This window comes from Aquila chrysaetos, chromosome 16 (assembly GCF_900496995.4).
Source record: "Aquila chrysaetos chrysaetos chromosome 16, bAquChr1.4, whole genome shotgun sequence".
NCBI classification, from domain to species: domain Eukaryota; kingdom Metazoa; phylum Chordata; class Aves; order Accipitriformes; family Accipitridae; genus Aquila; species Aquila chrysaetos.
In genome coordinates, this window is record NC_044019.1 from 22,544,088 (window position 1) to 22,567,985 (window position 23,898).

The window sequence follows — 23,898 nt, forward strand, 5'->3', positions numbered from 1 at the left end:
TTCATCATTTTCCAGTGCAGTTGGAAAGAAAGATGTTACGCACATAGTTTTCTTTTAAGTGTAGCATGAGATAAGGGCTAGACTGGAGCGAACAACTCGGGCTGCTTGCTACGTTATTACGCAAAATGGCCTCAGACTGTTCCTTCCCCTTTACACACTAATTGTGGTCTTCCTGGTGGGGAATATAGTGCTGCTGTATTTAGACTGAGTTTGTCCTTTTCACAAACTTCTCCTTCTTCCTAACCAATTGCCCCTTAATATCCTCCTTGGTGTTTTTTAATCCAACAAATATCTTCCAGACAGTGAGCTTATATTGTATCTTGCAGTGCATGGAAATTCTGCAATCTCTTTATTAAGATTCCCTTGCCTCTGTTCAGTTCAGAAAGTCTTCAGAGCTATTGCTTTTTCACACTATTTTCTCTTTTTTTTTTTTCTTAACATCAGTATTTTTTTGATACTCAGAGAAAGCCACACTCTAAAAGATCAGCTATGCTGTTAGAATCAGCATTTCAATTGCTACGGTGATAGCTTGATCCTGAAATGAGGCTCTGCCCCAAATGAAGTTACTGGGATCTTCTGTAACAGCTAAGCAGTGTAAATACACTAGTGGATGCTGCAGTTACACAGCTTTTCTTTTAAAGTTATCTTGCTGATGATTGTACAAGCATATCTTCCGCCCTGAGAAGCATAAAAATAAAAGCATTCCCATTAGAGTAGCAGGTGGGAGGGCTGTTAATCAACTGAGAGCCTTGTTAAAGAGATGACTGAAAAGTTTTCCTCCGCTAAGGCTTGATCCAGAGCCCATTGAAGTCAGCAGGTGGCTTTGAATTAGATCTGGCCTGCAGTGTTTCAGATGAAACTAACAATAAAGCAGAAGGTGCCATTGGTATTTGTTTTAATAGATTGTCCCATCACTTGATCTCTGGGGAAAAAGGTAGATTACATTAGTTAGGTTTTTTAATGCTTTTTTTTTGTTGGGAGATAGGAGACTTTCCTGGCACTGGGAGTTTCGTGCACGCTGTACTGCTGATTCCATGACTAGGTACAATTGAACAGGATGATGAGTGAACAAGTGACAGCTTTGATACAAATCTATTTTATCTGGAAATAGTGCAGGTAGAGTTAGAGACCTGGAATAATTCTAGCTGCCTAGATTATCTTGCTCAGCCTCTGTAATAGTTCATAGGATCTTTCTCCTGCTGTACAATTCTGCCTCAGCCTCTGCATGCATCCTTCAAGTCTGCTTTCCTGCCAAAGCCTCTGAGAAGATACTGTCTTAATCTTGGTGTGATGCTGGCTTATCTGCAATAGGCCCCTGAAATCTCATAATGCCATGTTTTTACTGCAGAGGTAGTATGCGTCATCTGCACTGGCAATTATTTAAGAGGAATTTATTTGACTCTCAGGAGAACACCAAATGATACTGGAGTTTTTTTCGTTAGCTAACTGGGTACTTCTATTAATTGCACAGAGAGCCTGAGTCCCCATTTCGGTGCTACACTAATTTTCACTATACTTAAATGTCAACCTGCACCCCTTATGGGCCAGTCAGCTTGAGTGAAAAACATTGCTTCACCTAGAGAATTGTGTTTGGTAGGAACTGAGTGAGCATCAGTGCTCAGGATGTAATTGAACTGGTTCTGCAATGACAGTGAGCCTGTAGTATCCCATAGATTGCTCACATGCAGTTTGTTTCTATATAAAATATTATCTATGAAGTCAGTACTCCATGTTTTCTAAAAGGAAAAATTGTAGTTTTTACTGTTCTGCATTTTCATTCCCTTTATATGTTTTCTCATCTTACTTTCAAGAGCAGAGATTGGGATGTCAGTTTTCTGCATGCTGGCTGTTTACAGATGATTTGGTGAGTACTGAATCCTCCCTGAAAATAAGCAGTCAAGAGAGTGAGCGTGTGCCAGTGCCTTGTATTCCTCCACCGGGGTGTAGTGTAATGCCATCTTGTGGAGTTTTTGATATATTACTCTAGATTAAAATGAGTAACAAATTCTGTGGGTTTGGCGAGTGCTCTCCCTTTACCTCAAAGGGAAACCTGCACATTTATCTTGTCATAAGATATAGAATAAACCACCAAGCTCTAAAGCATTATCAAGATGAGTAAATAATTCATGGCTTTAAAATAACACAAAGGTACTTAGATAGGTTGTCAAGGAGACCATTTAATATTCTTGATCAACATGTGAAGTATCTATTTTGATACACCACAATATTCTTCATATTGGCATCATAGCAAAGGAGAATTTTAAGGGAAAATACAAAGGAGGACCAGAAAGTGCCTTTTTGGATGTGTCGACTCTTAACTTGACAGAAAGTATAGAGGTGCTTGTCTGAAAATTAACAAATAGATGATGGAAGCTGTCACTATAGCTTGATTGGAGGCCTCTAAATACTTGATGAGAGATGATGGGTAGGAAGGATCAATTATAAAGAGCCTTGAAAGTGATGGCAGATAGTTTATGGTTAATGCAATACAGAAGGGACAGTCAGTAGAAGGTTGCAAAGAGCAATGATATAGTTAGATCAGCAAGCAAGGCTGATGATTTGTATAGCAGCATTCTTCATAGATCTATTATCTATAAAAAGTGCAAAAGATCGTTACTTTTCCATGCATTTTACTGTTTGATGTTAACATAATCACTGACAAATAGATATTCTTTATCTTCACTTTTTCCTTCTGTCAAATGTGTCACTGTGTCACAATATCACATAGGGTAAGGCATAATCTTGGGAAGTTGTGCAGCTAAAACATACATAATGGGACACCTATATGACATAGATGTTTGCAGAAGATATTTATTTATAGTATAGCTCAAACAGCAATGCTTAATTCTCCATTAACTTTCTGTTGCATTCTTAGCACACAATAACTGTATCACTCACTTGCGTGAAAGTAGGTAAACAGGTAAATATTGTTTCTATGAGTATGAAATGCCCTCTCAGCTGAGGTGGTATGGTGTGCCTGGTATCTCTATTGTTCTGTGTATGCTACTCTGCCATTATTTGATGCTGTCTAAGAGGATGGTTTTTAAGAATCAAGTTCTGTGTGTATATTTGATTTGGTTTGTTTGGGGCTTTTTGTTTTTGGTGGGTTTTTTTTTCCCCCCACTGAATGTGTTTCAATTATGCTCAGCTAGTTTTAGCATCTTTTTAAAGAAGTTTAAGTAATTGAATATTACTTCTGGCAGTTCAAGGAGTCTGAATTTCTAGTTTATACCTGTGCTTAGTGGTACCCAAAAGATTCTTTGTAAGAGTTGACATTCTTCAGCTGAAAAAGAATTGTGGTACTTAATTTGTGACCCATCACAACTGCTAAGACTGGTAGGATTTCAAATATTAAGTCTTTACCACTTTCCTTGGAAATATTCTGAAACATTCTGTAGGATAAAATCACCAGATAAATCAGTCTAGTTTGCTTGTTAGCATTCTGTGAGCTGAGAAAGAGGTTACATCAGTTTATTAATATCCTGGTTATTCGTACTGTTCCAGACACTTCTATAAGGTTATTTTCTGAATACTATATCTGTAAGGGTTGATTCAGAGAGTAGTAAGACTCCTAGAAAAGATCTATGGGAAATAAAAGGAAGATTCCTTTTGCTCCAGAATCATGCGAACTTTCAGTCTTCCTGAGTCTTTGACAGGATGAGAAAGATCAGTGGAAGATTCCTAGTGTAAGATCCCTATCCGTTGAAATAAAAGGGAACTAACTTCTTATGACTAGTGCTGGGGTACGTTTTAAAGTCAGAGAATACTATCATAGTATCATATTAAAGGAGAATCTTGCCATCCCCACTTAAAGAGTAATTCCTTGGAAACTGAAGGGTAGTTTGCTTAAAGACAGGATTTGTTTTTTTTTTTTTTTTAAATCAGAATATCTGGTACTACAGCTGTTTCAGAATGTTATAGTTATTGAAGCTTTTTTTTTCTGTGGGAGTAAAAAAGGGATTATGGCCAAATTTTTAAAAACAACTTTAGGCTTTGCTCCAATCTTTGTTTTACTAACATATTATTCAGGAAAATAGACTGCTTCTGCTTCAGTACTGCTTCTGCTTTCAAAAATTGTTATAGATATTATATTTCACTTTAAAATAATTACTAATAAATTATCAAGCTATGAAAACTTTAGAATTAGTTCAAAATGTAGATTTCAGCACTACTAAAATGTGATGAGATTGCTATCTGATGGCTCGGGTTAGGCCTGTGCCTGGAACTATGTTTCCATTTTTGAAGTCTGAGATACACTTGATTAAAAAAAAAAATTAAAAAAAAAAAATTTTCATACTTACGAGGAAAGCAGAGATAGTCCTCAAGATATAATTGGGGTTTAATCCAATATAAGAACTATGTAGAAAAGCACCGTTTAAAAGGTTTTTCTTCTACGTTCTTTCTCTACCCCTACTTTTTTGATTATGCCCTTTCTTGATTTTAAATAAGTGAAGAGTATGCAGTGGATTGTCAGAATTGGTGTACAGGCATTGTGTTTAGGCATTTGCAGCTGAATATATGCTTTACTTTGCTCTGCTGAATGAAAAGTCAGTCTTTGTTACGTTTTTAATTATGTAGCTTTAGTTTCTGAGAAGCCTCACAGTCGAAGTGTGAAACCCTCAGACTGGGCATGTTATTTAAACTGAAACCTTACGAGTGTTGATGAAATGAGAAAAAAACTCTTCTTCTGTTTTTTTATAGCTTGTTTTAGCCCCCTGTTAATAGATCTTAGGATGAAATTTTACGTGTCTGAAACAATATATGGTTGAGTCATAATTTCTTTGTTAATCACTTGAACTCAGAGATTCCCTTTCTGCTGTACTGCTGCTTGGTGAGTTTTTCTTCTTTTTAAATTTATCTGCTTTATATTTCTTAAGGGTTACACTTAACAGTTGTATGTTTTGTGTGTCTATGTTTTGTGTTTTCTGGAAAGGACGTACAATATTGCTTATGTGGAAAGCTACATACCTTTTTCAGGTCCCAGGGCAACTAAAACATCTAAATTGATGCCTGTCATAGAAATTTGACAGCATTATATGACCTGGAAAAACATATACAGTCCTGTAGATGATGCTTCAGGGATAAATCCTCACTTAGTTGCTCCTAAGTCTTGTGCTTTGTTTTCAAACATCTGAAGGTATTTGGTATCAAGGCATTCCCACATGCCAAGTAGCTGGCTCCATTTCATCTCTTCTCAGCTTCCTGGAAGGGACGTAGCCCAAAGATGTTCTTAAATTACACTGGAGCTGGATAGACTTCAGGATACTTATAAAGATAATGGGAAGCCACCCATAAGTGAGTTTCAAACCTAAGCACAAGACCTTTGATTTGCGTGAATTCATTGCTGCTGTTAATGCTGTATAGGCAAATGAGAAGGGTTCTTATGTTGAAAAGCCTGTTTGTGATTTAGAGTTTGTCTCTTTCATAAAAAAATTATGCATTTAGGAAGGACTGTTCAAACGCAGGAAGTTTTACAAGTTAGGTGGAATTTCAGAGCCTAACTTCAGGCTACTGTTACACAGACTCATAGCTTATTCTGGTGTGCTACCTGAGGACACATTAGTGTACTAAAGAGTAAATTAGATTTAGGAAACCTGACTTGTGGAGATTTTAATTTAGATAACTAAAGCTGGGTTCCTGAAAGTATTGCTTACAATGAATTACAACATGATTTGTTTTGGAAACTCAAGTGTTCACCAGGAAAATCTGTCTGGCCTTGGTTTCCCAATGAATTTTACTTCAATGCAGGTGCCACATAAAGGTCATTCTCATCCAGGCAAAGAAAAACATTACTTGAAATCAAAACATTGAGCTCAATAAATGCCAAAGGCTGTCTGAGCTGAAGAGGTGAAAGGGGAAATTATCTTTTGTTCTACGTTGAAAGCAGAGTTTGTGAGTTTCATTACTCATATGTGTGTTTCTTCTTGTCACAATATCAATTTCATTCTCTTATTTTTTGTGATTCTTGATCAAACAGCAGTACAGTAGACTCAATGTTGTGCTCAGCAGAGGTGGAAAGCCAACTAAAGAAACATTTAAAAATACCAGTGACAGGTTATTTATAGACTTTATTGTACCTTTTTCTGATCTGGAGGGACTTACTCATGTAAGATAGTTTTTTCCAAAGAGAACCAGAGTTGTAGGTCCTTCAGAGGATTTTTATGCCATCTTCTTCACTGCAGAATATGAACATTTCATAGTTATGCCATGCGCTAATTAGCTTTTGCCATATGTCCTTCATCTGAGGACTTTTTAAAAAGACATACGCTGTTGTGCATTTAAGTCAAAGGCTGTATTGAAAACATCCACTTAGCGTCTTAAGCAGAGGATGACTGATGATGGTTCTCGGTACCTAAGATCACTGCCATTTATCAATTATTGAAAATTTGATTTTCAAACTTGTGTGTGGCATTATGTGTGCCCAAAAGTGAGAGTGTATCCAGTTAGTATTAGAGCAAAACTACTGAGTAACTGGATATATGTGTACTGAAACATTTAAACTGCAAACTTTAATAAGGTGGGCATAACACTATGCACACAATTTGGAAAAGTAGACATGATTTCAGTTGCTTATCATGTGAAAAGAATGAAAACAGAGTTACTGACATGAAAAAGTGACTAGAATTGCTCTTTAAAAGACTTCCTGTGGAGTAGCTGTGAATTGTTAGCAATGGTGTGATCGAAAATGTGCAAGAATGCCTCTCTCTGCTACTGTCAGTAGCCAGAAAATGTAGAAACGAAAGGAAGAGGAAAGCAGGTGTTTTATTAAAACTTATAAATACAAATGTGAAATACCCAAATAAGTAGGTTTTTTTCTTTTTACCTAAAAGCCTTAAAAAGAGTTACACAACCTGAAATCCTGAGCACCAACTAAGACAGAGAAAGGGCAGTCAGGTTTGTCTGGCTGGCCATCCTTGATGCATTAAATGCATGCCAAAGAAAGACTATTCTTCTCTTGGAGTTTTCCTAAACAATAGGGAAAATTTATAAAGCTTTGTGGGGTTCAAGCCTGGTGAGACCTAGATGGGATTAACTGTTGTCTTCATGAAAGAGACTGTACACATCCCTGTGTTTAACAAACAGATGAGCTCTAGGATTTTTAATTTGACTTCTGAGTAAGTGTGAACTGCAGAAACTGATGCTTCATAAATATTCAGCTGTATTATTGGCTCATGTCTGTTAGGTTGCATGATAAAGGCCTGTCTGCACACCCAGAAAGGAGCACAGAGAGACAGTGGCAGGTGGGCATGCCAAAGGAATGCTCTGCTCTGCTACTGCCAGACCCATCGCAGGAGAGCTGTCAGCCCATCAAAGGCTGTAAGCCCAGAGGAGCACAGAGGCACAAAGGCATGGCGGGAACCCAAATTAAGGACTTGGAGGAAGGAACCACCCTGTCTGGGCCCTACCCAAGACTGCCCCCCTCAGCCCCAGTTTCCAGTTGTGAAACCCAATCAAGATGAGTCAACACTGGAGCACCTTTTGGACTGGGAGAGGTTGCTGCCTAGGGATATGTGATGCATTATGGGATGCAGGGGAAGAGTATTTTGGGATTGCACAGGACTTATTGTAAGATGTTTAGGGGAGGCATCAAAGGTGGGGAAAGGGATAGATTGAGGTGATTTGGGGAACAGCAAGTGTGGGAAAAGGTAAGGGGATAAAAAGGGCTGGTCTGATGTAAATAGCTTGCTGGTTGGCATGTTTGCCTGGCCATGCCTTGCACCTGATCGGCGCAGTCTGTCCTGTCTTCCAGAGGGCCCATGTGCCTGGGTGCCAGCAACTGGAGAGCCTGGAGTGAATGAAATCAAGTGGCAGCCAGTGGGGTGGCTGATCTCTGTGGTCAGCCGTGTATGTATGTAGTGTATGTATGTGCTCTGTGTGCATATGCCTATTGGGCATGTGTCTTCAGCCTCGCTGCTGGTTGGACCTGGGGGTATGGAGCTGCAGAAGCCTTGTCTCTTTTGGGCTGTTGGATCCAGCATGATATATTTTTCTCTTAACAATGTCCATACCTGTTGAGTCAGAGATGCAGTAATTGTCACCAGAACCAGTCATTAAACTGCGTAACAGTTGACAAATAATGAGAAGTCTCTTTGTGAGGACATAGTCCATTTCTGTTTAATTCAGTAAGTTTATAGTTTCCTTTATCTCTTGTTTTCTTTTGGGAAGAAGCTTGTGCTGTACATTACTTTCCATCTGTATAAATCTACTGATGTCAAATTTAAGATGAGTTTGAAATATCTGTTCCTTGAATACCCCTCTTTCAGACTTCTCTGGCTTTCCCTGTAGAAGGAAACATAGCAAACCAGGCTGCAAGGGAGGGAACGCTTGACTAGAAAGTATTATGCAGTTAATTCCTGCTAGTAACATTTTTGATTCTGTGATTGATTTCTTGCTATATTGTTTCACAATGGTTGAGGGTCTTTTATTTTGTGCCACAGTGATACTACTCGATTTGTTTTAACTGTGAGATCTCCAGTGCTTTTAGTTTCTTTGTTTTCACTGACATAAATTTAGATTGTCAAATGTTCAGTAGCATGTCCACGTTCACAGTAATAAGTTCTAGTCACAAACAGACTAGCAATATTTATTGCCATGTCATTACTCACACAATAGTTGGAACGTATTGGGAAAATAGGTCCATTACTGTGTCCCCTCATTGATATGAGGAAGAAATGTGACTAAGGCATCTTGCTTTGTAGTGTTGTTGGGTTGCATTATCCATTGCAAACAAAACAGTTATCAACATCTACTTGGAAATAATTCACAAATTGAAAGAAGAACTAAATTGCATGGATTTCTCATTAGGAATCAGCTGAGGTAAGCAGGAGGTCCTTTGCCTAGCACAGACATGTTCACTGGGAGAATATGACGCATTTCAAGCAGGAGAATCCAATTATGACACAGAGTTCCTGATGTGTGAAAGATCTTGTTTCAGTGCTTTTTGAACAGTTGTTTGCGTAATGTTTTTGGAGCCATATAACATAATAAGGATTTATGTAGTGATGTCATACCAAGACTGAAGGGATTTCCCGGTTCAGTTGTCTGTTTTCAAAACCTGGCAGGTCTACATTAGGCTCCTTTCATCTAGTAGTAGAGTTACAATTTGACACTTATCCCTTGTTCTTCCTTTTGCAATAAGCTTTTATTTTATTTTCAGATCAAGTACGAGGATACATTTTTAATAAACTGGTGTAGTATAGTAATATTACCCATTGTATAATGCTTCAAACTGTGTTTTTATGTAGCTTTGCTAGAGTGAGAAGTTGGGAGGTCCTGAAGTTTCCCTTATCGATTGCCATATCCTTGGGCATGTCACTTTTCCCATTTTGCAGTCAGTGGGGCTGTGTATGTCAAAAGCAGAATTGCTTGTATCTTTCATGTGGCATACTGAGTTATCAAGAAAGAGAAGATCCTTTTTTGCGCTATTAATATTACCTAGTTTGAGATATGGCAAATAACCTGAAATAATATGACAGAAATTAACGCAAGAGTGACATTGAAAGGAAATTTTCTAATTTGAGATCTGACACGATTCCAGTCTTCAAAGTGTGAGTGAATATTTGATGGATCAGACATCTACCGAAAGGATGTAGACTGAATTATTTAAGGGCATCACAAACCCTTGAGTATTTAACCCCCAAAGCGCTGAAATTTATAACTGAGGCTTAGTTATTCTTGTGTAATGTTCTTCATTCCCAGGCTTGCTGTTGTGCTATTTTATTTTTGATTATTAAAGCAAGATTATTGGTCTACACAGTACAAGCAAAACTAAATGGATATTCTTCAGATGCTATATCAGAATACTCTGTAATCCCACTAGCTATCCTAGTATTTTTAAAATAAATATTCTAAAATACTATAGTGTTAAATAGATGAAAATAAATATTCTTAGAGTGGTTCTCATGAGTCTGTAAGACTATTCCAGACAGCACACTTTCCATTAACTACAGTGCTTATTCTTACAGGTGATGTTTGGAGCTTGTGTTGGGGTGAACTGAATCTTTGTCAAACTGCTGCACCGTCATTATCTCTAATGAATTTATTAGCTGGAATTTGACAAGGTAGTTCCTACATTCTGCTTAGAGAAATGCTTAATAAAAAGGCAGTCCTCCATGTCTTGTACATGCAGAATAACAAATACTAAGTAACTAGATTGTGCATAGATGGAATTGATTTGGTTATGCTTTTACATTGTCCCTGAACTAAGCATCACAGTGTCAAGTTCCAGACATAATAATCCAAGTATATGAACACATGCAGATACTTGTAGATCAGGATCTACTTGTCTTAAGGCTAGATTGCATAAACAAAGCCAGTGTGGTAAAGTTTGTGTCCATTCACACTGATGGTGTAAATTAGTCTCATATCTAAAGCATTAGCTCACACGTGATTTAGAATTCTCATGAAGATTCAGATATTTATTCTAAAAGGAGAAATCATATAGGAAAGAAATTTAACTGATTGGGCAAGATCCATTGCTTGGCAGAGCTGTCTTTGGTACTATTTGGAAGTGGGAGCAGAATTAATTTTAAGCTGTCTTTATTATTTCTCGATCACTGGGCTAGCTGAAGTGTGTACCCTACTTTTGTGTTACACAGCTGTTGATGATTCTAAACGCCTGTTTGAAAAGGCAAGTATTACCAGGGCATAGACCTGATCCATAACCCTTTGCCTCAGTGTGACATAAATTTTGACAGTGTCTGAACCGAAAGTTTTCTTTCTAACTTCTTAAGATATTTCTTCATTATATTATTTTGACTGGGAATTCCCACAGCATTCATAAAAGCATCAAGTCTTGCCAATACCGTATAACGAGAGAAGGAGGTAAGATAATTTTTGAATGAAACTTTAAATGTAACCACATGAAGCAAGAGGAAAATTGGATTCCTTAATTTGTTCAAAGGTTTGTCTACAAGCCATTGGATAATGCTAGATTACCTTATATGTCTTGAATGTTGGTATCTCAAGAAGGATGTATTTTAGGGGTTAGACTCATATTCTGGCTGAATAATATCTCTGTCTATAGCATTATTCAATGTATATAACTATAGCCGAATGTAATCCAAAGATATTAGATCCAGATTTATCCAGAATTTACCTTCCTTTCTCATATGGAATAACTTCACACTGTACAAGTATTACATCTGACCCTGCCCCCCCCCCCCCCCCCCCCCCAGTATTTTTACAGTGAATTAAGAGGTCATCAGTGTGAAGTAAGACTTTACCTCTTGCCTCTTAGAGTCGCTGCATGGAAGAAAACTAATGGTTAATGACTGTGAAGCATAGCTAGTTAATTTTTTCTCTTCCCCACCTACACATAATGAAACACTGACATTTGATTTCTTGAAAGTATGTCCTTTCTCTAACCCTGCTCCTGTCTTGTTTTCTATATTTCCCAGAGACTGCAGCCTTGTGAGCTGCTGTAATGTCTATGAGTGTAAGTCACATTGAAAGACCAAGGCTTTGATAGCTAATGTTAATAACGTAAATTGAAGAGAAACATGAGATACACAGAACAATTTTATAGATCCCATTGCCCGAATGGAGGGGAGCCACTAATCTCAAGGCTGCCATCTTCAAATGAATTTTTCAGATTGGCTGCTTAGCTCTTTTTTGTAGGTTTTTTTTTTAGTTTCAAGTAAGATGCTAGTTGTATTTTTTTTTTAATGAAAATGAAGTGTGTAGCTAAATATTGCATACTGACAAAGCAAAATGCACTTGCTGAGGGGGGAGGGTGAAGGAGGAGTATAGCATATTAACACCATGCTCAACTGTTTTTCCCCTTCCCATTCAAATAGCCCAAGTTAAGTGCAGCCTCAATTTGACGTGAGTCAAGAGCCAGAGTCCTGACATTCCTGTTTTCCACCTATTATTTGTAATTACCTCTGTCTCAGGCTAGATATGTCTGAGGATTTGTGGATGACTAATAAATTCTTATTCGTCAGTTGGGTTAATACAAGGAGAGGACATTTATATTTCTTGCTTATGGTGAAAAATATTGTAAGCCCAGTTATATGCCAAAATCATAAAGGCAAATGTAAACTTGTTTTAAGCTAGGAGGAATGATTTACAAAACCTAGGCAGGGAATAATAGCTGAGCATTGACAACAGTGGGGTGAATCTAATACGTTGATGCTTTATTAATGGCTTCAAGGTGAGGAACGTGTATTTCTTTGCCTGTCTGTAAAATCAGCATGTGCTTTCTACTTAAAAAGACAGTTGGGATTAAACGGTCATTTCAATTAGTAGGATCATGAATACTGCTGCTGCACTTCATGTTCCCGTCTTGATGTCTGGAGAGCTTCAAGTACAACTGGCACAGACACTCCTAAGATCAAGGTCAAACTGTCTGCATAATAAATGATAGAAAGTATTAATTCACCCACAGATGTGGCAGCAGAGATGAATAATCTTCATGCAGTTTATCTATACATCTGGGTATTTGAAAGACTTAATTAATTACAACACAGTGAATCCTGCATTAAGTGTCCCTCTCAAAGGTTTTTAAGGGACAGTTCAACACTCTGTATTGCCTCTGTGGTGTATGCCTTCACCAGGGGGTTATAAATTATAGTTTTCCAGGTTTGCTTCTTTCAAGGTGATGCAAGAAGAGATAATTTTACTTAACTGGGAGTAAATAATAGATAGTTCAGTCCATTTTAGTTTTTTACTACCTCTAAAGTTAGTTTCTGTAGGCTAGTGGCTAAAGTCTGACATATTGTAAGGTCTTTTTGCAGAGCCTGCCTTTAAAAATAGAATTAATATGCAGTTTTTGAAAAGTTCACTGTTGGTAGAACAGCTGCATTGAAGTTGAAAAGCATTTTACCTATTGATTTCAATGGAATGGGCCCATGGTAGGAATTTTTGAAAATTTACTTCTGACTCTATTAGGAATGTTTCTAAAAGCATACCCACCAATTTAGTATTTAGAGTAGCATGTCATACTGAGACTTTCACCTTTTGACAGAGTTCCCATTTATTCATCATGACAGAGCTAGGCAAAGAGCATACAGATTAATTCTTAAAAATTTTTCTTAATTCAAAGCAGATTTAGACATCGCACTACACTGATATTCATGACTTGCTTGTACCTTCACTAAAATTTTGGAAAAACATTGATGTAAAAGTAAGTTTAATGAAATTGTTATTGGGCATTGAATGGAAAGTGAACTTTGAGAAGATAAAGTCAAAGTCTGTCTTGCAAATTATCAAAGGTAGTCCAAGATATCTTCAAGTCAGGCCAACCTTCTGTAATTTTGCTGTCAGTGAAACTACTGACAGTGAAATACTTGCTATCAGTCCATAGAACAACAAGTAATTGTTGACATGATTTGGAATAGATTTTAGTTCAGAGTAGAATACCAATGGCACTTTCGTATAAATGGAGGCATGCATTCAAAGCTCACTGATGTTAACAGCAAGACTGTATGTGGGACTTTTATGTTTCTGAGCCTTTTGTGTGATCACTTATGATTAGAAAAAGAAGACAAATTCAATAAATTATTTGTTTGGTGTTCCCCATTGATCTTTTGAAAAACTAAAAGCTTTTGATGCACGATATACCCATTTTTCAAAAAGCCAGTTTTACGGAAGAGATTCGGTTAGAACTCATATCTAGGTACTGGAGAGGTGTTGAGAAACTGGAAGAGGTATTCCCAAAGGCTATAACTTGCTTGGCAGGGGTTTGTGCTTATATGGAGGGTACCTTTTTCTTTGCATCTTTGAGTCTCTAGAATTTGGTATTTACCTCAGCATTGGTACCTAAGGTGCATGAGAGAGATGAAGTGAGAGTCTGGAAGCTTGTAGAGATGCATGATTAGGATTTTTTTTGCTAGCATTCTGATATTAACCTCAATACTCTTTTGACTGCGTTAGTTACAGCTTTAGATTCGAGGTTCTGAATAGGTTCATTTGCAAAATGAAAATGAGTGGTGCATTTGTCTGATGGATGAAATAAGAGCTATATGGTTTTTGTTTTCACATGCAAGCTAATTTGTGACAGAAGTGTGGACACAGCTCTGGAGAGGTTCTAATCCTTATAGTTTAAATAAATTATTAGTGATAATCTTTATTCTCATCTATAGTTCTGTTGTGTTACGACTATGTAATATTTCAAAATCACATTACTGGATCAGGCTAAAATATACCAGTCTTTTATTTGCTGTGATTTGGCCATATAATGCTGTATGGCTCAGGTGGGCATGTTAGTTACTTGAAAAAAATGATGAGGGGGGAAGAAAACGTGTGATTTAAAGGATAGTAAAGTGGGCAGGTGGACTTTTAAGTTTTTTAATTGGCTTATTAAGACATACATAACAAGTGCAACAAAATTAGTTTTATTATTCCAAAATGCACAACAGAAATACAGGTGTTTACAGATCTATTTTGAAAATGTATCTTTTCCCATACTTTTTTACTACAACCTACTGTGTTTTGCAATTGTAATTCAAAATTCTCTCATCCAGAATGGAATAATTTCTGATATGAATAATATGCTTAGTTTTAGCTGAAGTCAACTAATGTTTAAAACTGAAATGAGTGAAAGGCAATTTGATTTACCTATTACTTTACCACTTTTAAAACTTTACTAGACCAAAGAAAATGTCCATGCAGATTAATCATATAAATAAAATTAAGAGAACTAATATCTTTCAGTAAAAAAGCTAACAATGAAATAAGTTAAAATATCTATTATCTATTATAAGAGAGATTCAGAGTAACAGACAAATTCCTTTTAAATAAACATGTCTGTAACGGTCTGAAAAGCAGACATGCCAGGCGACCTCAAGAGGTCGTCTACTTTATTCCCTTGCCTCATGGCAAATTAACTTTATCTCTGTCATTCCTAACAGGTTCAATGTGTTCTTGAAGACCTGTAGTGGTCACTGCTCCACAGACCCCACTGTCTTCCTTCCTTCCTTCCCCAGCCCCTGACAATTTATTTCAGTGTCTAGCTGTCTGTACCTTTCAGAAGATTTCCTAGTTACTACTCTGAATCTTTCATTAGTTGTTCTGTTCACTATGAACATGGAGAACTGACTGTTCCTTTTCTCTTTGTAACAGTCTTCAAGCATGTAAAATGTTCCAGTAATTCCCCCTGTAAGTGTTACATCCCATAAGCAAAACAACCACATTTATTTAAATCTTTTTCTACTAAGATGTTTTTTAGGCCTCTCTCCACTCTTCTTACTCTTCTGTGGATTTTCTCTGGTTTTTCAACGCCTTGAAGTTCTGTGTCCAAAGCTGGAAATAACAACTCAGTTGAGGCCCTTATCTGTTGAGCTGAGTGGTGGAAGTAGGTTGTGTCTTGTAGATTCTATTCCTTACATTCCCACTTTTCTGCATTGGTAGGATACTGTTGACTCATACTTAGCTTGTATAACCTCCAAGTCTTTGCTGCCGAACTGCTGCTGAACCAGTTGCTCTCCTTTCTGTGTTTGTGTAGGTGATTGTTTCTGATGAAGGGCAGTATCTTTTCATTTTCCTGACAGGATTTCATTTTGTAGGTTTCAGATAATTTTCCCAATAACGTGAGGTAATTTTCCATTCTGATTCAGTCAGTCCTCCAGCTTGCTTCCAGACCATCCCAACTTCATATTGGCCATTGCAGAATTAGGTTACTGCAGAACTCTATGAACTTCCATTCTCAGAAGGGACTACTGTGAACTCCTTTCAAGGCATGTTATTACATCATGTTTGCACTAATGGGATCAGGTGCCTCTAGATTCATCCCTAAATAGTTTGTGAGACTCCTATATTAAACAGTGTTAAAAAAAATTCTCATTATTACGTTCTGTTGCATAATGAGAGGAAATCCAGTGTTTCTGATATGTGGCAAAATTCTCAGAATTGTTTAACTGACTTAGGATGTGTTTACTCAGGTGAAAGTAGATAGCTGATGATTCTTTTTTCAAGTTAGCCAGCTATGAACTAGAGTTCATGTTATTTGTGTTATTGTGGCACTGGGCCTGAGCTAGCAAGCCTTACTGAGAAAGCACAAGAGTTCAGGTGACTTTCAACATTTGAACATAGATTTTGGCTCTTAAATAAACATGCTGTTATTATTTACAGAGCATAATGACTATATGAAATATTTTGTCAAAAAAAAGTCAGGATCTCAGCTGAGAGAGGTTTATAGTCCAACTAATAGAAAGTGAGGGCACAGATGTTGGCTATAAGAAAACCAGTGCAGCACGGCTTTTTAAAATAAGCGCTTTCTGAGGAGAGATGGGAAGCAGGGGGTAATAAAGACTTGGAACTTGGGAACTTTTTGAAAGTATAGGATAGCATAGAATAAGCTAAGTGAACTAGACAGTGGAAATACAGGAATATAAAGAATGAAGGTGTAATAGAGAAGAAGAGGAGGCAAGGGCAGAAGGAATCGGAAGCAGCGTTCTATAGACCTATGAAAATTATTTTAAGGAAACTGATGGGATAAGTAGGGAAGGCCTGGAGAGAAGTTTAGGCAGTAGCTGTCAATTTGGCCTTAAAAATATTTGTTTCAGTCTTGGCAGTTTCTAAATAGCCTTGCCTATTATCTTCCGCTTATGCCCGATCAGTACCTTTATTTAGAAGTGAACATTTAAAGCCAAACTGCCATCTCAAGTACCTTTCACTGGTTACTTCCATTCTGGCTGAAGGAACAGTAGGATGGCCCCAGTCCCCTCACAGTGCAGTCAGTGCTGTCAGTGTCACAGGTCTCACAATGGCACTCTGTAGCTACCGGGTACGAATAAAAAGATTCGGGATGGTCACCACAGCCAGGGATCTTCACTGTTTCATACACAACCTCCTTGAAGGTACATGTTTGCTGAACGGATGATACTGGTGGATATTTATATACTGGATCCTGAAAATTAAAAGAAGGAAATACCTATTTTGAAATTTGTTATGGGCTAGAATTCCAAATTTTTATAAAATAAAGGACCTGATGTGAAAATGAATTAAACTGGTGGGAAAATCCCACTGAGATCAAAAGGATTTGGATCAGACTCTTCTAATTTCACATAGATCCTTAGATTTCTTATTTCAGGAGGACTGATACGGCAAATTTGTGTCACACCATCACCAAACAGTCTTGCAGGTTAATTACTTGATTCTTCAAATTATTTGGAAAAAGTAGAGGAGTCTACATAGTAATGGCTGCTTTATTGTACTGATTTGCAACTGCAAATTGAACACAAGGCAGAGATCCAGACTGTAATACTTTTGACTCTAGTTATACAATATAAACATAATGTGTGCAGCCAGTTAAAGATCTGAATTTTACTAGCATCTCTTCACCCTTCCCTTTGTGGCTCAGATTCGCTGTGTATCTACTTTCCTGTCAAATAGCACAGCAGTTACTCAACCTGTTCTTTCACAAGGCCCATCCTGCCTATATGTTCGTTATGAACTGGAGAAATGGGTTGTTCATACATCACTTGGAATATTTAATTCTGGTGCCTGAAATTAAACTTAAGATTCTCACCCTTGTGAAGCAGTATCCTGAGCACCACGTGGCATTCACTGTAATACAGAATTCACATTCTTCTCTTTCTACTGCTATAGTAATATTGGTGAGCTGACAGCTATTGCAACAAATTGCTTTCCAGCAAAATAACAGCATGTAAAAATTAACTGTCTTCATCCTGTTTATAAAACAAAAAAATATATCTATACTGGAGAAACATGTACAGGTATTTTCAACAGAAAATACTTATAGAAACAGGGAGAAATTGAGTCTTCACATTATCCTCAAGTGGTTCTATAATAGCAAGCTTTCAGAAACATCAGTGAGAACATAGGATAAAGCCATTAAATAGATCTATCCTTATGTTTATTGTTAAAGGAGTTTGATTTTCCTAAGCGACTGAAATGGCATGTTGGCAATCTTTGTAGAATACTTAATAGCAGAGTACCATACCACTTTCAATGAAATATTTTTATCTAAGTTTCTGTACAGAGAATGTGTCTTTAAGGAGAAAGAAAAAGAAGCAAGGGAGAGAAAGAGCAAAGGATAATCTATTTTTCAAAGTAATTAATTACATACAGTGTTTGCAATTTGAAAAAAGATTTCTAGATCAGGATCTGATAAAAACTTACCTGTATTCTACTTGCCTTCCTGATAATAGCTGTAGTGAAAGAAAGCCCTATGCTTACCTTTTATACTAAATCGTGTGTAACTTATACCTTGAGGATTTGCAGTGTATTAATGCAGCAAGCATTAGTTTGGTACTTGATGAAAGCGGATTAATGTTCAGCCAGACAGTGAGATCAAGCCTTCTTAAGAGGAAAAAAGAAAAGCAAAACACACTCAGGAAGTGATGGTGAAGGTTACTGTCACAATGTCTTTTTAGAAGTTTCACTGAATTTGATTCAGTGGCATTTAGAAATAGCTGAGCCATTCCACAATTTGAAAGAAGGTTGAGAAGCCTATTTTTGGAAAAGAAATGTTCAGGTGTTTTAACTGTGTTTTATGTCAGCCCTCAAACTAATAGGCTTGGGGTGCAAGCTGGTCCTCTGGTAATTCATAGCAGAGACATTGCTAGAGTATTTCTTGGCTAGTGAATATGTTCCTGAGTTTCTCATGGTATCAATCTTACTTGCTTTTCTCTGAATTAGGTCTTACCCAGTGAGCTGCGTATGTACTTGTTTATTGATCTGTGGTCCAAGAAAGCTAGTAGTGTGAGATTTGTTAAACCATGAGTAACTCCACTTTTCTTTACCATTTAAAATACCACTGTGGTTTTTCAAATTCCTACCCCAGTATATGCAGTCCTGGTTCCTGTCTGTCGCATGGTCACATTTTTTTAAACTTATGTAATGAATGTCTGTATTGAGGAAAAGGACTATAAAGATGTCATAATGAGGCTCCAGATCTGTGTTTTCTGTCAGGGATCTCAGATATTTTTAGCAGGCAACCATGCAAACTCAACTTGACTGCCTAGTTTGTCATGATAATAAAAGATTCTATGAATAGCGTTCCCCTGCTTACTGCCCTTTTCCTGCATTCACAAGTTAGTGATGTGTGCCTCTTCAACAGAATAATGACAGAGAAATAACTTTGTTGAGCTTCATATATCACTTCTGGGGAAAATGACTCACAGTAGCACTGTATTTACTATGATCTGCCCAGAACAGCCAGTCTTGCTTTGTTATGACTGTTCTATTATGGTCAGTCTGACTTTTACAGAAATCCATCCACAAAAGAAAACCAGTCAAGGACATACAGTTAAAAGCATTTTATCATGAAAAGAAATTCTCACTGGCTTATTAGTTGTCCTGCAAACAGGATACTTTTCAAAATGGCTTTTACAAATGAGCCCTTCAAGTGTCTCATACCTTCCTGTCGTCCTGCAGACTGGCCATCTGTTCATTTCCATCCAGTCTGCAATACCTTAATTTGTTAATGAATTTCCTATCACACCAAAGTTAGAAAGTGATCTGCAAATTTTCCCTGGACATCTCCTGTAATAATTACTTTGCAAGAGAACACAGCTCAATTAAATGTATAAAGAAGTCAAGAAAGCAGGCATCTTCCTCTTTACTAATATAAACTCTGTGATCATTTAATAATGTTCTTTTGTGTCATTTAGTGTCAACACAGTCTGTTTTCTCAGAGAAGATTCTCACTTTCTGTAAATCACTAATTCCAGAGATGCCAGACAAAAGCTGATTACAATTTGTTATATCCCTACTGAGGATCCGGCCTTTTCTAGGTACTAATTTATGCAAATTAAATAAAACTAAATAAACTTCATTTGCGAAGGACAATACAGAAAATATCTAATCTCTCAGTTGCAAAGATCTGTTTCATGGTTTGAGGAAGTCATACACATTCACTAAAACCATAGTTTCACAAGCAGAGAAGGCAAGTTTAGCCCCTGCCATGCTTTTTCTTCCCTCCCCTAGTTCCTTGATCTGGCCCACTCAGCCTCCTTACTTGTGGCAATGCAAATAAGGGAAATCATTCTGATTAAAAGGAAAAAAACCAACCCAGCCATCTTTTACAGCATTGTTGTTAATCCTTATCAATTTGTTCCACAATGAAATGAACAGCTGTAGCAGTGTAAGTGATGGGATTGATTGGGCAGTGGGAATGAGAGGGAAGGTTAACAGGAAATGCTTTACGTAGTGTTCTTACTGAAGAGTTCATGAAGGTACACTGTAAATACAACACAAACTTTGTAACAGGAAGATTTTGTCCTGCACCGACTTTGAGGGCATTCATTTTGGTAATCATCAGTTCTAGGTTGGTTCTCCAGCTATCAGCTCTGCTAATTTCATTGTGTGAATATATGAATATACATTTTTAGTGTAATAGGAAATTACAAATTGAAATCAACTAACCACCAGTCTATCATCTGAGCAGTGGTAATTTGGTGAGTTGTTACTTGGTTGACTTTGATTTTATTCCCACACCTTTTGTTAGAAAGATACACAAAACTAATTACTTCTCATGATGGGCAAGATGCTGTGTAAGTACATATTTTTCTAAGATTATTAGTTCATATATCTGGGAAATGTTTATATTCTAACTATATCATACTCCTTCGAGTTTATATTCCCATTAGATTAGAAGGTTATGGTAGTTGTGAAGGCAATAACAAATGTTATTTATTCAGGAAGCTGTAATTTTCACATATATGTGAACATTATACATAGATTCTGTGTTACTGAATTTTGTCTCTATTTGAGAAATAGAAATGCTTTCCAGTTTAAATGGTTTATATTTCAATTTAGGGAATAATGGCAGAGGGAAGAACACTTCCTTTTCACATGCTCAGCAACTTTTAACTAGTGGTTTTATCTATCTAGTTCTTAAGCAGTATTGTCCATCCTAGATTTAGCAGTTGTCATTATGCTTTTGGACTGAATGCTAGGTGTTGCCCATGTTGTCAAAGAGGAATTATTGAAGCCATACTCCTGGAATTCTGTGGTGGTTTGTGTATACAGCCTAGAAAATTAAAAGATGTTGTGGCATGTCTGTACAGAAAGATTCACAGACCTGCATGTGCTCTGCTCACACTTGGAGCTAGCTAAGCCATTCACAAATCTGGAATGTCTTTGCAAATGGCCTGTTTGGATTGGAGCAAAGCAATCTCATGGTCTTTCTCCACCTTTCTAGGGTTAGCTTACTAGTGGGTCCATTGTGCAGAATCCAAGCTCTCCAAGCTCCGTGAGAGAGCTCAAGTTGCTGCAGAATGCTGTAATTGCATTATGATTGGGAATCAAAGAGTTGGGTTGGAACAGCTAGTGCTTTTCAATTTAGTCTTAATCAAGTTCAAGGAGAACATTTCTACTTGGCCCCACTGGTACTGTGAAGGGAGAGTTTATGTTCTTATTCTCAGCCTTGATATTCTGAGTTCAAGATCTGAGCCATTCGAAACCACACCGAGCTGAAATCAGTCTAAAACTTGTCAGCCCTAGTACATTAAGATCTTGATCACAACATGATTTGGGTCATATTTATCTAATACTTATTGATGGGAATGCTAACTTTACCCTGACGTGTTCAACGGAGATTGCTGTATTCCTGTTGAAGTGAGTGGGGAAATATGGCAAATGCTGTAATGGAAGATCTTGTCTTCAACCTGGGCAGGGAGTTTGTTCATCGGAGTAGAGGTAGTCCTGTAGATGAAGACTTTCCAACTTTTGTGCAAGTCATAGTGGGCATCAGATTCACATGGCTGTGTTAATGCCTTGGTGGCATCTCAGGGAAATAAAAGGCTTTTCTGTATTGCTATTTTTTTGTATTCTATGCTGTTTCTCTTGGACTGTTTACTGTTGTAACCCAGCAAGCCATTGTTACCACTGCTGCCACAAGAGAGCACTTGCTTCGCTATTACTAATCACTTCAACTAGAAATGCTGTGACACATTCTGCTGCTGTTTCCCTTCTAAGCAGTAAATGCTCTTTTTCTTCTGTTTCTGGTTTGGGTGTTTGGGGTTTTTTTTGTGGTCATGTTTTATTTTGTTTGTTGGGTTTTTTTTTTTTTTGTTTGTTTGTTTGGTTTTTTTTTTTTTTTTCAAAAGCATCTAATACAGAACTGAAAGCTTTGTGTTTCTTATATGTCCTAAATGAATGAATTTTCTTTCTTCAAGAGGCATGGTGGTAAGACTAGCAATTCTGTTACTGCAAGTTGTAAATCTGCCTTGCTTAAAAGAAGGTAGATCAGATCTTTCAGAGAACTTTAGCATCTATCAAAGTGCTATTGGAAAACTTCGTTATATGTGTGCAACTTGTCCACCATGAGTCATAAATCTGACTCTGTCCTGATAGAAGATGTATTGAACCTTCTAGTGGAAAAAATACAATGTCTGATATAAAAGACAGGTCTTACCTGTAAATTTTCCAGCTGCAGACTAGCTTTAGCTTCTAATATATTCTTTTAAAAGTGTCAAGGGATGGGGTTTTAGGTTTGTTAGATTCATGGTTGTGGTTACATGTTTTAGGTCTTGTTAAATAGATATGTTACTGGGGATAATGGTTTCTGCATCTGAAAGCTGTTTTTCATTGAAAATATGTCTCAAGGCATGTTTAAGGTGCTTCAATCTATGGCTTGATTAAATTCCTATGAGTTAGAACAGGATGAAGAGTTGGTTCTTTTAAGTTTGGAGTTGTGCACTTCAATGCCATCATACTGACTGTAGTATGTGCTTGTGTCAGGTTTCTTCTGCACACAGCCTGTCTTGACTGAGTACCCTTCCTCTCCCCTTTTTTGTTTGTCCAAATGTTTTTCTGCACAGGTCCAAATTTAACCTGAGGTATTTAAAGCCAAAGACCTTATTGCTGCTACCCAGTGATTGACTAAATTGATACGCTTGAAGTACACAGATTGCAAATTGCTTCTGAATCTGTGCTTCAGGACTCCCTGTGTGGGGTTGGCATTTCACAGCACAGCAGCACAGGCCTATGTTAAGTAAATTGACTGGAGTGTTGTTTTTCCCTTTTGTTGTTTTTATTGCTTACTACTCATGGGAGATGACTTTTGTCATTGCATTACCCCTCTATATGCCTTTGGAGTTTACTGTGATTTTTATTAAAGTAATTGGAGAGATACTCATTGGCTTTGGTGGTAACTGCATTGGGTAGTTGGTCACTATTGTTCAATACAATTTTTACTGATATTGTTTTAGTTTCCCAGCACTGATGATGCAGAATTGTGAAGTAGCTTAGGCCTGCTGAGCACATAGCTGGATAGTTGAAACTAATTAGTGTCAGCTAAAGAGTTAATCATTAATGAAGAATTCACATATTCACTTGTATGCAAGCAGAATACTTTACCCTCAGGAGAATAAAGAAAACACTAGAATGCATTGGCTGTGTATTTAGTAGCATAGAATTCTAGAAAGCTTTTGAGATACTAGTTTCCGTTACTTGGAGTAAAGGTTATACATCCCATATTTCCAAATACCTACACAAGCTGTTAGTCTTTCTAAGTCTTCTGAGAATCCTGCTTGCAACAGCAGGAGAAACTAGTCCTTCTGAACAGAGTTTAATAAACACAGAAGAGTTCAAGGAACAATACAGATGCCTATGTTATTGTCATTCAGTTATTTTTCCTGTAGTTTTTGTCTTGCATGATATAAATTCATTCATGGCTGATTTTTATACCACATTTCTGAATATATAAACCAGCTGCATTTTCTTACCCTTTTTAGTGATGGCATTCTTACAGCCTTCAGCTGTTTGTTCCTGCAAACCCACAGTGTGATCTTGGCTTCTTATATAACATCATTTGATAACTCCAGTGGTATCTGTTAGGAAATGTAAGTTAAGATTCTGCTCAGGACTAAATGAAGTTTAAAAATTCTATCTTTGTTAGGAATATTTTTTCTTTTTTTTCTTTATCGTTCTTTCATTTTACCATCTCACTTTGTTTCTGAGTATTTTATTTTTCTACTGAAAAATAAA

General features: G+C 37.2%; 1 protein-coding gene and 1 long non-coding RNA gene across 2 annotated transcripts in view; one reads left to right on the plus strand and one right to left on the minus strand.

The window, feature by feature from the left end:
• LOC115351880 overlaps window positions 1–23,898 on the plus strand; it is a 61,313-nt gene that overhangs the window by 16,803 nt on the left and 20,612 nt on the right. The gene's annotated exons all lie outside the window — the stretch shown is intronic.
• Window positions 14,780–18,218, minus strand: FSHB (follicle stimulating hormone subunit beta). Its single transcript, XM_030039283.1, has 3 exons — window positions 18,085–18,218; window positions 17,471–17,630; window positions 14,780–16,849 (listed from the first exon to the last, which is right to left on the minus strand). The coding sequence occupies exons 2-3, from the start codon at window positions 17,627–17,629 to the stop codon at window positions 16,613–16,615; spliced, it is 396 nt and encodes a 131-aa protein (XP_029895143.1). The 5' UTR covers window position 17,630; window positions 18,085–18,218; the 3' UTR covers window positions 14,780–16,612.